General features: G+C 43.3%; 1 protein-coding gene across 1 annotated transcript in view; it reads left to right on the top strand.

The window, feature by feature from the left end:
* Nucleotides 1-20,213, top strand: part of smyd3 (SET and MYND domain containing 3) — a 133,415-nt gene that overhangs the window by 105,511 nt on the left and 7,691 nt on the right. The window contains exons 7-10 of the mRNA XM_030787132.1: nucleotides 462-564; nucleotides 2,464-2,574; nucleotides 12,166-12,253; nucleotides 12,683-12,857. Coding sequence (XP_030642992.1) covers nucleotides 462-564; nucleotides 2,464-2,574; nucleotides 12,166-12,253; nucleotides 12,683-12,857 — 477 coding nt within the window. The remainder of the gene's footprint in view (nucleotides 1-461; nucleotides 565-2,463; nucleotides 2,575-12,165; nucleotides 12,254-12,682; nucleotides 12,858-20,213) is intronic.

Genomic DNA, 20,213 nt, shown 5'->3' on the forward strand with positions numbered 1-20,213 from the left:
GCAGTTGTTTGTTTTTGTGGTGGGAGGAGCAGTTGTTTGGAGACTTTAGCATTAATAACTTGAGGATTTGGATTTTTGACAGAGCTGAATACCCATCAGCTGTGAGGGTTTTTTTTTCTATTTTTTTTTGTTTTGTTTTCTTTTTCTCCATCAGTCACACTTAAAACCAAAACAGTACAGCCTCAGAGATCAAAGGCAAATGCCAAGCCTTTATTTTTTAATATGAAAATGCAGTACCTCATCATTTATTCATTTCATGTGTTCTGTGGGGAGAGCTTGTTTTACATAGAAAAGGGATATTTTAGTAATGTGAATCGTTCCCTCGGATACCATAACCCATTGGGCTCTATATCACTTCGTGTAGTCGTCATGTAGTGTACTGATGAACATATGGGAACTGTAGACTGAGGTGGCGGTTAAGTCTTCTTGTCTGTAGTCTAAACTGTCTCTCCGTTGTCCAGTATGTCCCTGCTGAATCACGACTGCCAGCCCAACTGCGTCATGGTGTTTGAGGGTAAGAGACTCCAGCTGCGTGCCGTCAGGGACATCCAGCCCCAAGAGGAGGTATAAATCCAGTTGTGGTAGACACACATACAGCATACACACACACTCTCACACACACACACACACACACACACACATACACACACACACATACATATATATACTCACACACACACATGCGCGCGCACACAAGTGTGCAGCAGACTCACTCACGTACTCATGGACAAACAGATAATCTGCATGCTCTGACACACACTGTTGCCCTAATCTAAACACATTTACAAACACACACACACAGACACACACACACACACACACGCGCGTACACACACACACATACACTCTTCTGTTACAGCACAGAGTACGCTGACCTGTTCCTACCAAGCTCTTAGTGAGTCATTACACACACACACACACGCACACACACACATACACACACACACACACACACACACACACACACACACAAGGCACTCACTCACACTCACAGACACTCATAAACACACTCGTGCTTACCCATATTCACACTTCATCAGATGGATAAAGTTGCATGCGGTTCACAGAGTTTATCAGAAAATTGCATCAGCATAATTTGATTTTCAGGAAGTATCAGCACTCACGCATAGGTCAGCAGTGTTTTCTCCAATTATCCCCCATTTAACCTGGTGACAATTCTCCCTGACACTCACGCACAATGAGTAAGCTTCTTCGCAGCTGGATTAATGAAGTAGCAGCCAACGTTACGTCACGACACACTTGAATCTCATCTCTTAACACGTCTCCATGTGATCTGACCTGAGCCATCCACACAGGTGCTTTGTAATGAATGTAATGAGCTGTCTAAAGAACATTTGTTAGTCCCTGAATATCATCTTCAAGGTCAACGTGGTCTGTACATACTCCACCGCTGCACTAATGGAATACTTCATAAAGCACTTCATTTTGCTCGCAAAGTTGTTTATTTTTTCTTCTAATGTTTAGGGATTGTAAAGTATACCATCTGGTCATGCTTAGTTTGTCTTTGACAGTCAGAGGAATGAAACGGGAAAAGAGAGAGAGAGAGAGAGCGAGTGTGTGGGAGAGAGGGAGGGTGAGAGAGAGACAGGGAATTAAAAGCACATATTCCATATGCAGGAAAAGTAATGAGAAAGCAGCAGGAAGATATATGAGGTGTTCTACTACATGAGTGCTCATCCACCCACATGTACACACACACACACACACACACACACACACAGAGAGAGCCACACAGGAACAGGACATATGCTGATGGATCTCTCTCTTTGGCTCTATCTCTCCTTCTCTCTCGCTCTCACTATCTCTCCATCCCTCCCTCCTTCTCACTCTCTCTCACCCACTCAAACTGACACGTTTAATGACCGGACATTCATCCCCGTAGAAAACCGCCGGACGGCTGGACGGCTGGACACAGTGCATTTGTACACTCCACAAACAGTCTGTTAACCATCAGGAAATGCAATCATTGTTAAAGCTTTCCTGACTCACCATTTAGAGCCCATAATGAACACTTTCAAAACATTCACGTTCTTGTCATTTAGCTCTGACTGCACCTTTTTCACTCCGCTCACCTGTTATTATGCCTTTGGCAGCCGTGTCAACAGCTCGTCTGAAGGAGGGCAGGGCGAACGCACACACACACGCGCACACACACACGCACACGTACATAACACATGTATACGCAGAAAATTACAGAGTAGTGCATAGACATTTTTCTATCTGCATGTTTATCTCCTTCAAATAAACCAAAAACAGGAATGTTTGTGTGGTTTCATCGCAGTGTTCAGATTCGCTGAGAGCTTCTCAGAGCTGTTCTTGCGAGGCGATCTCACCTGGGGAGATGTAATTGCTCTAGGAGACTCAGTGTTTCTCACGTCTCAGAGATGAGTGCGCTTTTTTTTTTTGTTTGTGAAGGCTTTTCTCCCCTTTTCCCTCCACCAGCTGACTATCAGCTACACAGATGTCCTTGCTCCCAGCACAGAGAGACGGAGGCAACTACAGGAGCAGTACCACTTCTTCTGTCAATGCCAACGATGCACCAGGGCAGACAAGGTAACAGACCTCTCCCTCTCTCTCTCTCTCTCCCACTGTAATGGTCATCTTTCTTCCCATGTGCCCCTCTCTCTCTCTCTCTCTCTCTCTCTCCATGTTCAACTCTCTCTCCCTCTCTCTCTCTCTCTCTCTCTCTCTCTCTCTCTCTTTCTCTCTTTCTCCTGCACTCTCTCTCTCTCTGTCTCTCTCTTTCTTTACCTATAATGTCTCTCCCCTTGTTCCACTCTCTTTCCCTGTTCAACTCTCTGTCTCTCTGTCTTTCTCTTCCTCATCTCATCCTTCTTTTATCTCTCTCTCTTTCCTCTTACCTTCTCTTTCATCCTTTTATCTCCTCTATCTGTCTCTCCCCTCCTCTCTCATTTCTTATCCTGTAGGAACGATTGCTCTGCCTCATTGTCCCGTGGCCTTGCTGTCATCCGTCTTCCTCCGCGCTCTCTCCTCTCATGTTCTCCTGTTCTCTCCTCACTGCTCTTCTCCTCTGCTCCTGTGTCTCTTTTAGTTTCCATAGCGATCTGTCAGCGTTGTCAGTCCGCTAGCTGCCCTAACTGAGCTCTTCCTCGCCGCCCCCCCAAAAAACCTGTCCTGTGCTCTACCTGTCATCGGTGGCCATCGCCACGGTGACAGGAGCGTGTCAGGACCGCAGCCTCTGATGGAATGCAGACAGGGGAAAAGCAGAGGCTCACGTTTTGTGTTTAGAGAGCAAAAGAGCAGGGTGGTCGTGAAAGTGAAGAAATGTTTAAAATTAAGAAGGAGAAGGAGGTAAGAAATAAATGGCACGTATAAAGACAACAGAGAGAGAAGGAGTTTTAAGAGTTGAGAGAGGAGGGGAAGAAGAGAGAGAGGGAGGGGGGTGTGTGTGTGAGAGAGAGAGAGAGAGAATGTGTTTGTTCATGAGCAGTGCTGAGTTGATGACTAGACTTGACTGGAGTAAGGCAGAACTGACAGACGGAGTTGGATAATGATGACTGATTCTGTACTTTCCCTGACTGCATGCCAGCATGGCATACAGTGGATAAGTGCATTAAGCCGCAGGAAGACTGCTCTACCCAACACTCTTACACCTACATGACTGCCCACAGTGACCTCTCCTTGAATCGCTGCAAGGACTGGAACAGACAGCAATAAATAGGCCCGCTCCAGGCTGCAGGGTGTTTCTTCAGAGAGGAAAAGAGAGAGAGAGAAAAAAACACAGAGAGAGAGGGAGAGAGAGAAAAAAACGGAGAAAGAGAAGAAAACAGGGGGGGGGGGGGAGAGGGAGAGAGAGAGAGAGAGAGAGAGAACCTTGCTGGCTCTAGGCATTCTCCCCAGCTGTATTTGAAACCTGTACCTCTTGCTATAAATCGACAAGTTACAATATCTGGCAAACAGAAGAGTGAGAGTGTTGGCTTTGACTCAAGTGATGGAGGTAATGTCGAGAGCATCTAGTTTTCATTGCTTCGGTTATTTTGCTAAGACAGCTTGTGCTTCACGTCCTGCCTGTTTTGTGTCTATCTCAAAGTGTCAGAGATGGAACAGTACATGAGGAGACTTACGTCATGTCTTTTTGAACGCAGAGGTTCACCGTTCTGTGACTGAACGAATGTTGTGCTCTCATGTTGAGATGGCTGAAATCATCTGAGACTAGAGCGGTAACTTAGACTGCTCTAGCACTCACCAAGGTGGGAGCTATGTGTTTTGTCATATCAGAACTGCATGGCTAAACTCTCAGATAGTTCTTATGAGATCATAGGGATGGCGCTTACACCCCTCCCCCCACCCCCCACCCTCCAAAAAAGCTGCCCTTTAAAGCTACCGGCTGCTTTTCACTGTGACCTTGAAACAAAAAGCAGGATTAAAACATGGTGCTAAAAGGGGGAAAAATGGAAAGGAGATCGTGGGAGGTCGTGGGAGGTGGGGGTGAGGAGTAGACATAGTTTTTGGTCAAATCATTCTCAGACAGATAAAATATTCCCTCCCCAGCTCTGCCAGTATTTTCCCATCTGAGGAAATAACTCAAACATCACCTTTTTTACTACATACACACATAATTATGCTCCGTCTCTCACTACTTAGCATTTGCATTTAAATGCTTTCTCCCACTCACTGTAATTTGCCTGCTCATTACTGGATCTATAGGGGTTTGTACAATGACTGAGGAACCACAGTATAATATGAGGAAGGGGGGTGTATTTGTGAATTGTTTTTTTTGTTTTTTTTAACAATATTGCCTGTCGAATATAGAGAGAGGGCCTTAGCGAAGTGTATTTGCTCTCACTGACTCTGCCCATAAGCTTCTGCACATCCGCCCTGTAAACCTCAGAAGCTTGTCAACCACACGTTCTAGCAAGAACAAAAGGTGCTGCACCGTAAAGTATGTAAATTTTACACTCGTGTTTGTAATTGGAATTATAATATCCTTCATGAATAAGAGAGATGAGCGGGATGAGTGTACGCAGAGATACTGTCTGCTCGCAATGATGTGTTTGCCGGTCTGTTCCGCTTGGTCTCTCTTTGATGGAGCAATCTATAGTGAGTTACCCTCTCAGACAATAGCTTTCATTGTGTGTGTGTGTGTGTGTGTGTGTGTGTGACAGACAGAGAGAGAGACAGAGCGAGAGCGTGAGCTTCGGACAGTGACAGCGAGTGATAATTACAGGTGATGTGTGTGAGGACTTCCCAGGCGGACGGCGATGATGAGAGAGAGGTCCATGACTCATGACCTGCCGTGTCAGGAGAGACAGCCTCTGTGGCAGAAACACACAGGCACCTGTTTAACCTGCTACAGGGGCTGGGGGGGGGGCAGAAATTACTCCGGATCCAGGAACAGGAGGCCAAAGGGGCGCGGGCAGGGTTTATGGGAATCTTTCTCACATTCCAGAAGCTTCTCGTTCCTTTTCTGTTTAAGACTGAGGCTCTGTAGTAAATGGAAAAGCCTTGGATGTGCATTACACTATTCTCTTTCTGAGCACTTTATCCCCAAATAAATACAAATTTGATGAACTGAGGCATGAGGTAACGGTCCACGAAACAGTCGTATGTAGTTCTTTCTTCTTTTTTTTTTTTTTTTTTTTTGAGAAAATCCAAATCCATACAACCTGTCATTTATTGAGAACTTATTACCCAAATAATATCAGTGCTTTGGAAATCCATCCAATTTCGCTGATTCAAAGTTAAACATCTCTCATTCGTTGTTTGGGTCTTTCACTTAAGTCATTCATTTTAGAGAACCAGCGTGTGGGATTGAGTGAGGCTCTGGTTTGTGTGCTGGCAGGACGCCCGAGCGGGGTTTTGCTAGCTGCCCGGGCCAACTGACTCTGCCCATTAGCTTTGTGCAGGGTTGAAACTCAAGTGTCACTTCCTGTAGAGGAGGCCTTTCTGGCCTTCTCCTCAGCCCTCTTTGTTAAGCACTGCAGGGCCTCTCGTTACCTCTCTGTGTGTTGCTCCGCGATCTCGGTAGGTCGGTGTGGCCTTATGCTTAGCTCCCCGCCGTACGTCCAGAGATTCAAACGGATGAGCTTTTTCCCTCAGAGCTGAGAAGGAGGAGGAGGGCCATGTCATTGGTCGCTTCCTATGCTTAATCAGCACTCTCTACACTCAGAACGATGAACACGCATAAACACTCACGTCGCTGAACACACGTTAACACACAGCAAACTGCACGAACGCCAACATGCTACGCCGGTTCTGTTAGACCGGTGATAGTTTTGAATTTCCATCAAATATGAGGCAAACTATGTTTTAAGTGGGTTTTTTTTTAATAACCCCAAAGAACAAAAGTAATGTTTGTGTTTTGTTCACTCACTTTTCGGGGATGAAACGGCCCGTAAGCGATTCCTATATACGCACGCTTGGGTTTTACCCAATACTTGATGAATTATTGCTTAGTCCTTTACCGCTTTAAAAAAAATTGCGTTGATGTCCTGAATTTACCATTATCACCCAGTTTATTAGTAAATTGGTCCCTCTCTGATATGTACAAAACATTGATGTTGTTTTGTGGCCATAACCTCATTCATATTAAACAATCAGGCTAGTAAAAGTCATTTTGATGGCTCAGTGAACAATTTCAGAAGTATCTCTTTGAGTTGTCTCCTCTGTCATTATTAGCGAAATGAATCAGTCAATTATTCCATTCAAACAATAAACAAACAATTAGCCTGCCTCTGCCTTCTGACACTCCTAAACTGACATATCATCCTGTCCTATAATTAAACCATTTTGTTTAACAGTAAAGCAGCCCTCTAATATAAGGGGGGGGGGGGGGGGGGGTCAAACAGAGAAGTGTTAGTCTCTTTGCCCCCCCCCCCCCCCCCCCCCCCCCCCCCCCCGCCACCACCCCTCTCCATTGTGTGAAGCTGCAATTAGAAGTATAATTTCATGCTTCAAGGCCATTTCCCAGCCGTGGAGATTTGAGAAATATAAAATGGAATCTGACGTAAGACCTGGGCAATGATTATGTTTGAATGAATGGGAAAGAGGGAGAGGCTGAGAAAAGGAGAAACGAAAATTGCTGGGTAATTTTTTTTCTTTCTTTCTTCTTTTTTTTTTTTTTAAATTTCACATTTAATTAGAAAAACAAACACTCCCTATGATACCTCAGATGACTGAATGGTAAGAGAGACTGACAGGTAAACCTCGACCTGGCCTTGCTAAGGTCTTATGCTGGTTGGTACAGCATAAATAATGTTAATTAGAGTGTTTTATGTCCTCTTTATCACTGTTGCTAGACCTGTTCTCTCTGTCAGATTTGGCAGGCACTGAAAGACAGAACCTATCTCAGTGCTGAGCAGGGAAGTACCTTCTGTACACACTGCCAGATGGGTCATAAGTGTATACCCCATCTTTAACCCAACATTCACACACACACATACACACACACACACAAAAACAGACGCACGCGCACACACACGCACATATACTCTGGTGAATGGACCACGCACATGAATCTTTTGTGGTCTGGCACCAGTGCTTGCATGTACAGGTAACTGCCAAAACAAAGGAGACTTTAGAGTAAATGTAGGATAGACAGTATATTGAAACCCAGTGCTTCCATTCAAGTGTGGTTCCTGACTCAGTTAAGCAGTTAACATAACGGTTATGCTTAGAGTCATGTATGAAATCCAGGCATACCTAGTTGCCCATTATTTTGGATAACGTGGCCAACGGAAAGATCTAGATCTCTGTGACTCTGAAAAAGAGATGATTACTTGAGAATGTTTGGCAGGAAGTTCAGTAGGAAAGTCTGCTCCAGTTGTTGATACTTAACAAGGGACGGCTGATGCTAAGGTGATGTTGTAATGGACGCCTACGGGAAAGACATCAACAGCCTTGGATTAAGCGTGTTCAAAAGCCCATCATCCTCGACGGTGACGTGCGCGCATTGGTTTGAGATGCAAAGCCGTAACACACGAACGACTCTCAATCAGCTGACTGCAAACATCGGTCCAGGGCATGAGCAGGTCATTTCATCAACATCGCTCCATTGAGAAGCGGAAGGACGGGCGAACTGTGGCCAGACCGCAACGCAGAGCCCCCTCGTTACAACTAAAAATGTGATTAAAGACTCAGGCAGCTGAGCCTGAAAAAGACTGTGGAGAAAAAAAAAACCCTCACGCGGTTATCTACTGAGCATTGGGGGAAAAATGATCAGATGGGCAGATGAGTCATCCTTCACCCTGCTCTCGATAAACTGATCAATTCGCGCCCACCAAAGCAAACCTATCGACCAAAAAGCTCCGATCCCCTGCAGAGAAGCTGTGGAGGGCCTCTTATGCCTCGTCTATTTTCCTGGCATGGTTTAAGTCTGAAGCCCTTAGAAGACAAGTAAGTGATATGCCAGTGTTTACAAAGCTATTCTCTCCTCCGTCCTAGTGTTTCTATCCTAATGTGCCTGGCCTCTTCCTCCGTAACCGAGAGGTACAAGTGGTCACAGAGTGGTTTGATGAATCTGAGAAAGATATAAAACATGTTTAGTGGTCGTCTCGCTGACCAAATATCGACCCATCAGTTATGCAAGATTCTGGAGTGGTGCCTGAAACAGTGGTTTTTCATCACTATCAGTGTAATACCACATGACAGAATGTCTTATGGAAAACGGTGGTGTCAACCAGCATTCCAAACACTTATAGAATCTAGGCCAAAGTGCATTGAAACTGTCCTGGTGTCTTGTGGTGGCCCAAAGCCATGTTATGGCTCTCTATTTGCTGTTCATCATATATAGTTACTTACATGTAAATGAACATGTACGCATGAACAAACACTAGCACATACATGCATACACTCAGGCTTAGTCAGCACATTTTTTCCTTGTACTGTCCTAACACACACTGGTGCGTGAACATACAGGTGCACATGTGCACAGCGAGAGGTAAAAAAAAAGGATGACCGGTAGTGAAGGAAAAGAGCACTTATAACTTTATACTCTGTCACTCAGTTCAACTTTGTCTCCCTCGGCACAGAGATCTTGGAGTTAGCGGCTACTGCTCGGCCACAAAAAGGCGTCCCACTGAGAGAGAGAGAGAGAGAGAGCTACAGCACTTTGATAAAAGAGAGTGTGCTCGATGCCTCCTGGCCTGCTTTTCATTTTCTCTCATTCAAACATCTATTCGCAGTACAAGTATTTCTTGACTAGAGCACTTAACGGGACAATAAAGTCAACGTTCAAACATCAAATGAGATGCTTTTTTTTTTTTTTTTTCCTCCTGGGTCAGGCCCCCTCTGGCAAACTGTTGTGCTAGTTATGTTGAATATTTGATAACTCAGAAGTCCAAAAATCCAGAGGTTAAACAGCGCGTACAAAGCATGCAAATGCAAAAGTAAATGAAAAAAAGAGAACCCATTCAAAACTGTGATTTATTTCTCATTGTCCAGTCTGTGGTATGGTTATAAAATGTGTGATTTATATTTATGAATTTTCAGATTGCGCCTTTTTCCTGTAGTTTTTCTTCATTCCTGAATAATTACAATCCACAGGATATTGTCTTAATGCCTGCTCTAAGCTAAGTCCTGTTGTTATTTAGACCTCTTCAAACAGACGTAGGTTTTCTAACTATGTTCTATAAATGTGATGGTCTGTGTGCAGTTTAAACATTTTAATCTTCTATTACATCCAGATCTCAGGAGGCTGATACCCAACGGGCTTCTATCTCTTTATTATACACTGATGTTGCTGATTGTGGACCTTGTTAATGGTGCCAAATGGCAGGTAATGTACATGATGCCCAGTAGATGTCAGTGTGGCCAGAATCAGGGTGACACGTCTCCCAAACGTCCCCCGTTTTTTTGTCTCTGGGGATTCGTCATTCATACAGAAAAAGGAGTTTAAATAATGTTCACTGTATCTTCATTACAAAAGTTTTTCTTTGGGTCTCGAGCAGTTACGTTCTGCATTGCGGCTGACATTTCCAGAGGTTTCCCCTGTTATTTAAAACACATTTCAATATGTTTCATTTCAGAGGGGAAAAATGATATATACCTACTTCAGTCCGCGTGACCTTGTGGTGTCTGACACAGAAATGACTGTACAATGGCTACATATAATTTTTTTTTATTTGTTTTTCACAATAACCATGCTGTGCTGTGCTGTGCTGTGCTGTGCTGTGCTGTGCTGTGTTGTGCTGTGTGTGTGTGTGTGTGTGTGTCTGTGTCTGTGTCTGTGTCTGTGTGTCTGTGTCTATGTGTGTGTGTGTCTGTGTCTATGTCTATGTCTATGTCTTTGTGTGTGTGTGTGTGTGTGTGTCTGCGTTTGTGAGAGTTAGAGAGAGAAAGAGAGACAGACAGACAGACAGACGGACAGACAGATAGACAATGTGTTTACAGTCAGTGAGAAGACAGTGGTAAGGCTTGGGCTGAGACCTGCGGGGCGCGGGATGAGTCTGTCTGGTTAGCGTAGAGCCATATTGTCACTCAGTAGCAAGTCCTAAGTCCAACTGCACAGGGCTTTGATGTGTCTGAGGCTTAGGTACCTGAATCCCCAGGAGAATCTGTGTCTGACGGTAATCTCTCCAGATCGTCACCCCTTTGACTCCGACAGATTTCTCGACTCACACCAAAATGAGGATGCCCTCACTGACCTGAGCGCTACAATTTCCAGCCCTGTTACATAAAATCACCTTGGACGTTTTCCTAGTCCCCTTTCTCATTTTCTCATACTTTTCATGTTGAATGTTTTTGTTGCATTTTGATGGTTGGAGCTTTATAAACAAACCGCGTTCCTTTCATGTTGAATTCATCGTAACCGCAATGAAAACCGGGACAACAAATAAGAGGATTTTGTCACAAACTGTTTTATGGTGTGCTACACATGAACACAATCTTAACTCTAGTTTCTGGGCTTGATTAGTCAAATCAGCTTCGTGTTCAGTGGATGAAAACAGTTATTAGCGGCAGTTTAAAACGTCTAGAAAGTGTTTGTGACTGTAACTCAATGTAAACACGTGTGAGAACATCTGCTGAAAAGTACTGAAAATTGGCGGACTCGCATTTTTCAATTTTTTTTTTTTTTGCCCTAGCCCTATTCATCTCCAAATGTTATCATTATTCCCACAAGACCACAATCTACTGTCTGTCAACAAAATTGTGCTAAACATTGGGAAAACAGTCATTATGGGGATAATGCTAGCCTCTGCTGTATTATTCCCAATGAAAGGACACTCCATTGACGTGCCTTCTCTCCCACACTTCCCAAAAGATCGATAGTCGTCAAGCAGATTGTTACCGCTCTTAGACGCGAGGGAAATGCGATCCGAACGGCACCAATGGCAGCTCCATTGTTACCCTCTCTGGGCTTGTTTATCTTCTCAGTCATCCGTCAATACTGCGTTGATCAGGGGGAGCGCCCTCAGCGCATTAGCATGTCTCCTTCTGACAGCCAACCCGTGTTTTTATCCCATAAAACAAATAGGCATGCGAGGAGGTAAATACACACTACCCAATCACCAGTGTTTCCAATCAAGCCGTTTACTCTTTTCTCAGCTGTCTTTTGCCTCCACGTCTCAACTAACTTTTTCAGCATTAAATTTTAACAAGCGTGCTGCGGTTTTTCTATGAATTTTGCAAGACTGACAAGCAAAGCTGTCTGCACCAACAGCGCGGTATCAGAGTGGAAGGGCTGTCTACACACTTATCCCGCTTTCGGTGAGATGAAGATTCGCGTTCAAAGTTTCGTAGGCTGTTGCCGTGCATAATCTGTTTTGACTTCAGTAGAGTTCATTTGGGAATAATTGTCCTCCTAAGAACTGTTTAACAGTGGGTGGGGGGTGGGGGTTAGAGAACGGTTCCACGTTTTGGATGGAGCTCAGTGGTTCTCTCCCCAACGATCTGTTGGATGTTGGTGTGACCCCGTTGAAGGACAAGAGGTGTTTCATTTTTCGCAAAATCACTCACTGTCAGGCTTATTTTACCACCTGAAAATGATATCACCTCTTCAAACCAAAATACTGAACTGCACTGCACGACGATACTTATGTCTCGGCCTGCAATGTTCAATTTTAATTCATTTTTTTGATTTTATGAAAAGATCATTTTGTATTTGCTGGCGCTTTGTAATCCTGGTTAATCATGATCTTTCTTTGTTGTTTTATGACTTTTTTTTTTTTTTTTTTTAATGACTAGGATTCAGATATGCTGGCTGGGGAAACGGAAGCCTGGCAAACGATCCGAGATGCCATCCCTCACTTAGAGCGACTTCAGGCCGACCAGCGTATCCTTTATGCTAAGTTCATTAAAACGTAAAGGCTCTGCGTTAACTCATGTAAACCTTGACTGCGAATCAACAGTTAAATACAGAGAAGCCGTAGCCAGGGGGGCCTCAGTACCTTCATATTGAGACAGAATTACGTAAACAGCCCCCGGCTAACTCTGTCTTCTATCATTCAGTAGCTTTGTTTTTTTTGGGGGGGGGGGCGGTCGGGTTATTTTGTGAACATGTCAGACACTGATTTCATCTCCCCTGTGTTTAAAGAGTAAGGACTGGTGCAAAGATTTCTGCTTTTTTTTTTCCTCAGTTCCCATCGCTTCGCCCTTGGGCTGTTCTTGTCTGACTTTGAAAACATTTATTCTTTTTTTTTTTTTTCTTAACACCACTTATTTTTTTTTTTCAAGCATGTCCTTAACTGCACCTTAATAACAGAGTGGGAAGAACTACTGACGCAATGTCAAGTTCTACTAGACAATCACGGAGGTGTTGTCCCGGACAGGAACATCTACCTGCTCAGAGTGCTGGACATGGCTCTGGATGCGTGCATCAGCCTCGACCAATATGACAAAGCCCTGGAATATGGCTACAGGACGCAGGGACCGTATGAGTAAGTCTACACGGACATAATGTGTTACACTCAATGTAAATGCCTGCGTTTACTGTCAGGTCCCGTTTGAGGAAACAGCAACCAGATGACCGCCTAAAATGCATAAGAACTTAAAACAGTTTTGGTCCAGCTGCAAAGGTTTACTCCGTCATCTTCACCACAAAAATAAATAAATAAATAAAAGGAGGAGAAGAAGAAAACAGGCCAAAATCAGCTGAGCCTTGCACAGAGTTGACAGTGTGTTGATTTCTTCAGCTGTAGGTGTAGCTGTCTGACTGGTTTGCGCGCTCTTTAATGTAGCATTTACGCCTGCTGTGAAGTGAGGCCGCAGCTAGATGCTGTCATCAGAATATGTTTAGAGAACTTACAGCCTTCATCGCCTCATCTGTTTCTCTTTTTTTTTTTCTTTTCTTCTTCTTCTTCTTCTTCTTTTTTTTTTCTCGCTAGCTTTTATCTGAAGGCTAGCTAATCCGAACCCAAAGCGTCAGGTAATTCCAGCAGTCACAAGGTACCTTTGAACTCCGTTGTCGTTGATGAATCATTTAGTGCCACCAAAAGGATTTTTTTTTTATTTACTTGAAATATGCAAGACTTGGAAAAAATAAAATCCGCCTAAACCTAGAAGACAGATGCAGAGCAGAATTAAAAAGCTCTTGCCATATTAAGCCTACCTGTCTGTCACTCACTTTAATTCCTTCAACTACAAGAGCCGAGATAGAGAAAATGCACCTGGCCACACTCACAATTTAAATCTTTTTCTTTTTTGGAGGAGGAGCGGAGGGTATGTATTATGTATGAAGTAAGGTGTTGATAATTTATATACCACCACATGGCCCACAGAGCTGAACTTCTCCTACTGAGACTCTACGTGGGTCTAATTGATTTATTGAAAAGGTCAGACAAGTGACTCTACTCACATATGGATTCATCCTAATCTTCTGGAAAATCAATTTGCATCAATTTTGACTGCGCATTAAGTGCTATATCCTGTACAGAGGTAAGTGAACCACGCAGAGAAGCGAGGTGAGCCTTATAGAGAAGAGCCAGTCAGATAGAGAGAGAGAGAGAGAGAGAAAGTGAGATCAGGGAGCATCTCTCGGTTCTTTTTATCTGTCAGGTCTGGGTTTGTCCGGACAGATGATCAGGTAGGGAGACGGCTTGTTGTAGGGAATGTTCTGGTCCTTCCTGGAGTCTTCGCTCTCCTCTCTCTTATTCGGTGGGACTCAATTTGCGGCGGTCGGAGGAATCGTTTTTTTTTTTTTTTGAAAGGCAGTTTTCCTCGTAGTATGGGGTATGAGGAATACATACCTCCAGGCTAAACACACAGGGATTATTGACTGCAAGCTCCTGCAGATGTCAATTTGTGGTCACCGGTGAAGCTTCAGTGATTCTGAATAAATCCAGGAGTCGGGTGGGGTGGGGGAGTGGGGGGGGTTAGCAGCAGGGGGGGCGGGAGGAGGAGTGGGGCTTTCACTACAGACTCACTTCCCTTTTTTTATGGGTGGAAGTGTGGAAAATATTAAAACGCTTACTATTTTTCTATTGCTCCGGCTGTCTCCCCCCAGATGCCAAGTGTAGAAGCATAAATAGGCTTTGGGTTCTCTTGTCTTCTTGCTTGTTCCGAGAAAGCTCTCAGGCATTTTTTTTTTTTTTCAAATTCCTTTCTCTGACAGGGTAATGTTCATTCTGCCATTGGAGTGCCACCATTCTGATGAAAGAGCAAAATACCATATTTGTGTGAGGTAAAGCGTGACGTTAATATAATAGTTTGTCTTATCCCTTAGCGCTGCATTTAAAAAAAATGTTGACACCAGGCAACCCTCTAATGTGTCTGTATTAGACACACACGAATGCATGGCTTTGTATGTGTACGTATACGATGAACGGCCTTTTCTTCAAATTAATTTCATCCTTAGCGGCGAGATATCACAGCAGATAATAACTGTTTTTAAGAAAGATTCTTTTGTTCACGTCAGATGAACGGTTAAGTTTTTTTTTCTTTTTCTTTTTTTTTAACTAAATTATCCCCTGTCATTCTGAATCACCAGTCTCCCATTACACATCACACTGACCTGCGAAGTGATGGTCCAGGTGTTAACCTGAACACGCCCACCGGCCTTTTCTAAACACCCTCGCCTAGGTACCCGCAGCGGTGTTGACGGATCTGCTTCCTTCGCCTTTGGGACAAACTGGTGGTACTGTTCTCCACGCAGCGAAACTCAGCCGTTTGTTTCTCCGCGTTCCGTTGGCCTTGCATCTTTAGTCTGATCCTCACTGAGAGTATTTGATGGCTCTTTGTACGTGCGTTATAGAAAGAGCTTTTGAGTCACAAGCACCATAACTCTCATGTCCTTCAGGCTTGGATTGGGGGGGCGGGGGGGTTTGGTGGGGGGGCGGGGGGGGTTTGGTGGGGGGGGGGGGGCGCGGTTGGGTTGGTATACGTATGAAAATGATAGAAATGTGACAGAGAGGCATTTTGAGGGTCTTTGTTCTCCTAGCAGCTTAGGTCAGCTCGTGCAGCTAGCTTGATGACATTCCATTACGCTCCTATTCATTGATCTTCATGCTCCTTTAATGTGGCATCTCTGTGTGGCGAAGGTTAATGGTTGCCTTGTCTAAATTTCTCAATTATTTTTGAGATTGGCTCATGCTTTCTGTCTCTCTCACATGGTGTGGCCGCTTGCCGCTGAAGCAATTATTACAAGTGGTCCAGATTCTAACATCCCTCTGGCTCTCATCTCGTTCCTCGGTCTTCAAAAGGCAGTTTGAAAGCGATCGCAGCAGAACCACCACCCTACAAACCTGTTACAGGTCATTCATCTTATAAAGAGGGAGTGAGGCCCCTTACCTGGCACGAGCTGAGCTCATGTGATTAGATTAAATGTAGTTTTACTCTAAGTTCCACCATGCTCTATGGTAATTCAACCCCTTTCAGTTTTAAGATGGAAATAGAGCAGAAATTGAGTAGGTGTAGAGTTTGGAGGTTTTGGAATCAATTAGAATAGTTATATTGGTTGTTTGAAATCTACAACATGCACTGCTTTTTACATTTTAATTTCACTTATTTATTTTGTGTCCATGACCATTCAAAGGTAATTACACAAGTGGCATTTTAAATGTTACTTTTCAACATAAGAATTGCATGGCAGCAATTATAATAAAATAATTTAAAAAATGTTTATGATTTTTTTTTCTCCAATTTGTGCAGAAGAATTAATTACTGTGAGATGTTTTTTCCTCACAATAATTAAACAGATTATTAAATTAATATAGCAGTCTCTCATTATTCTTGTGTGGCATGTTCACAACATTAAACTTTGAACTCTTCTTTAATCCAGCAATTAAAATTTAAACCCAAGGACTCAAACTGAATTGACTAATTGCCAAGTAAGTGGTAAGATGTAATGTTAAGTTCTTTTTAGTTCCACCAATTGCCTTTGTTTTTCATGTTGTATATATTAGTTCTTAAATTATTGCCACTAGGATGAAAGCATTTTGGTTTAATTTTCTTTTGTCTTGTTTCTTTCTTTCTTTCTTTCTTTCTTTCGATCTGTCTTTTTTCCATGTTCAGTGTCTCTGGTTTTGCTGGGGGATTGCCAAAAGAGACTAATGAGCCTTTGAACATGGGTAAAAAAAAAAAAAAAAAGAACCTCATCACACTATTTTGCTAATTTTACACAAACGTTCAAAGTAGCATAAGACCTCCTGTTTTTTTTTCCCATGCCTCAATAGGAACTATCATTCAGCTTCCAGCATTGTCCGTACCCTGAAATTTGCCTTCACTTGAGAAGATTGTCTGAGAGTGTCACATTTTATAACCCATTTAAATCCTGTGCTTTCAGAGAGGGTTATTCATCTGTTCTCTAAGCGTACTCTGGTTGTTGAGCTCAAAGGTAGTGGGAGGGTGACATTAGCATTTTCCTGATCCAGGTGAGAGTGCTGTCACTACTTCAGATGCTGTGAGGTCATTAATAATGCAACGCTGAACAGGTCTGTTCCTCCTGTGCAGTCAAGCAGAGAGGAGGTAGTGTTTCTCCTCTTGTTTCTGTAGGCGGAGCCTTGTGTTGTTGGAATGAGTCTGTACAGTTGTAAATGTTTCCACATTTGTCCAAGGTTCACTTTAATTTTCGTCAGAATACTTCAACTTGAAAGCGTATAGTGGTTAGCTTGTGGTGCTTTGTTCTCTTCACAGGAAGTCACAAGGAAGTTGTTTACTCGTGGGTGAAATAGCAGCTCAAGGTTTTAGGGGTAAATTATGATGCAATACCAGTTATTTTGGTAGGACTTTTTTTTTTTTTCTTCACCGTTTGTTTTGTGGGTCGGAGTTCAGACTTAGTCAAGGTCACCCCCGCACAAATGATTTCTACTTGGATGCCGGGCCTTTCCCACTGTTCGGTTAAAATGAAACAGGCTGCCACATAATTACTATGTAAATTGGTGCCATTAAGTGGTTCATCCATTGAAGTGGAAAAAAGACACACATTCCTGTATACCCCATGCTGCCAGATGAACAGGTGATGTTTCTTTAGCCTCAGCCTCAGAGTTCACCTCCGTTCCCAAAACTTCTTCGCAGGGGCCATCCGTTGGGCAATGACCCAGTTTTTTGGCAGGAGTTCTCAGAAGTCGAAAGTAAAGCTGCGTCTAGGATAAGGCTCTTCACCTAGAATGATTTTTGAGATGGTGGATGTCTTTTAAAATGGTAGACTGTTGTTTCTTGCCAAAGAAATAGTGGAAATGTTTCATATTCTTTAACACAGATAAATGAATTCAGCTAAAACAGTTGGAGTTTGTTTGTGGCAAACATGTAAAAAAAAAAAAAAAAAAAGCATGCTGATCTTCTACCTTAGCAAATGTTTGAATTGAAATGGTACGTTGCTGTCAGATTTATTAGACGCCTGCTCAACGGTGGATGGATCGTGAATTGATGAGTAACATCATAGGTGAGAGGCAGAGATAGGGGCTACAGTAGTGATGCTGTGGAGGGGTGGTGCAGACGTGCATCGCTGACTCCGACCGATCCGTGTGAACGGTATGTCCAGGCTGGAACTACTCACCCCTGAGTCATCCCCTGTGTTTACAGTTTCGGTGCAAAATGCGTTCTCTTTCCTCATAGGGGCTTTTTCATCCAGGTGCAGAGCATTTCAGACCGAGGCTCAAGACGGGAAGGAGGGAAGCCCATGGGGTGCTTGTTCTTTCTCCTCATTTCTCTTGTCTGTGTATTTTGAAACAAAAATCGTCGCACGCATGCACGCATACAAGGCTTTACTCTCAGTTGTGGGCCTTCAGCCACGGGGCATGGCTGCCATCATTTGGTTGCTGTCCTGTCTCAGATGGAAGCCCTAATTCACCTCTGAGCGTCAGACCTGAATAGCCTCAGTCTGAGACAAACTCAGTGACTCACAGCAGAAACTCACACAGCATAGAGCTCAGTCCACGGTTTGCCTTCTCCTTCCGTGACTTCAGTCCACTGGCATTACTTGTGTAAGTGTAAATATAAACATACATATACAGACAGATATATATACATGCATGCATAAATACATTTCCATAAAGTGTTATGTTTTTTTTGTTTGTTTGTTTTTTTTTTATTATTGTTTTAGTATTTGTTACGATCATACATACCAAACACAAAACAAGCACGATCCAGCTGGAGGGAGATGTAATAACATGCTCCCTAAATCTCAAAATATACGACGTACACATTTCTCAGTGAGAATTTATCAATCATCCACCACTGCCAGTTTTGGAAAGTATCACTTCATAGACTAGATGTCAGTCAAACTGACAAAATATAGACTTGTTTCCACAGCCTCGAATGGAAACTCCAGGTGTGTGGCAGTCCTTATCAATATTGCAGAACACAACCTTAGGCTGAATGAGAAGACATTTCAATGCATCTTGACTTGACAACTGAGACATGTGAAGTGTGAAGCCTCACTAACCCCACGCATAAAAATGTTAATGCCCTACATTTTCAACACTGCATTTTTTATGAACAATGAAAAAGTGGAGTTTTACAAGGCAGTAGAATAACATATCAACTTTGAGTCTGGGTGTATATATATATAATTGGATAGACAGTAGAAATTACACGATAAGTACTTAGTAATTATACTGTAAACGTTCATGCATGGTTACACATCGCCATATTTCATGGTACGTGATAACAGAACATGGAGTGTTGCCACACAGCAATATGAGGAAAATGTAATATGAGATGAAATGCAAACATCATTTCCCATGACAAATTATTTCCCTTTTTTTTATGTATCTTAGACATTGAATAAATGGGGCTTTATCTAAACCTCTACACCTCCTATATCTACCCCTCCTTTTCTTTTGGGGGCGGGGGGAGGGGGTATTGTTCAGGAAGAAGTCACGGGTCCTTTGGCAGTTCTTTTTTGGCTGATCTGAGACGTTTTGAAACCTTCACCTCTCTGCCAAACTCTCCTCCATTCTGTCCCAAGTCTTGCTGCTGTCATTACCTCCTCGTTTGCGTGTGGAGATATCACTGTCCTGTGCAGCTGACGGTGGGCATGCCCGGGCTGTCTGTGGATCCGCGGCCAAGTGTCTAATAGGGTACGTCTGCGGAGCCTAAAAACAGACCAAGCTGACCCACCTTCTCCCGTCATAACCGCTGTATGACAACCTGTCACAGCCGTACACCCACTCTTTTCTGACGGAATGAAGACTGAAAAACATGAAATAAACATTTTGTTTGTTCTCAGAACTCTGATTTAGATTTTTTTGGGGGGGTTTTTTTGGAGGGAGGGGTCATTCCTTGAGTTCTTGTAGAGAGATTGGCACGTCCAAATCATTTGCAATTGCATGTTAATGTGTTATATTTGCATAACCATTACAAATACATCACTGTAAAATGTAGTCGCGAGAAAACGTAATAAAACCGTCACAGATACGACATATTTTTCCTGATGATTTTATTCTGTTTTCATACAGATGAGTAGAGGATACATACATCCCTTTTTAAATTCAGAGATTGCTGAGAAAAGCAATCCTGGCCCACAGTGTCACCCCTGGAAACAGCCGGTGGAAATGCGGTTGTGTACGGGAGTGAAGAGTTATTACAGCAATGTTTCATAGTTGTTGATAGCTGCAGGCCACCCTGCCAGTTTCTGTGAGGCAGCCAGAACGTGTGAGGTAGAGGCCATTACTTTGTCCTCTCCTTTGTGTTTTGACATGGAAGAAAGGTTTCAACTTCTGTTGAATCGGCGCCAGAACTTTGAGTGAACTGTAAGTTAACTATAGCGGTTGGAGTACGTTCACGACTTTGCCTCGGTGAATTTGGAGCTTTTAGAGAGAAATGTTATAGGAAATGAAGGATGGGAAGTATAGTTC

This window comes from Chanos chanos, chromosome 1, assembly GCF_902362185.1.
Source record: "Chanos chanos chromosome 1, fChaCha1.1, whole genome shotgun sequence".
In the NCBI taxonomy this organism is placed as follows: Eukaryota; Metazoa; Chordata; class Actinopteri; order Gonorynchiformes; family Chanidae; genus Chanos; species Chanos chanos.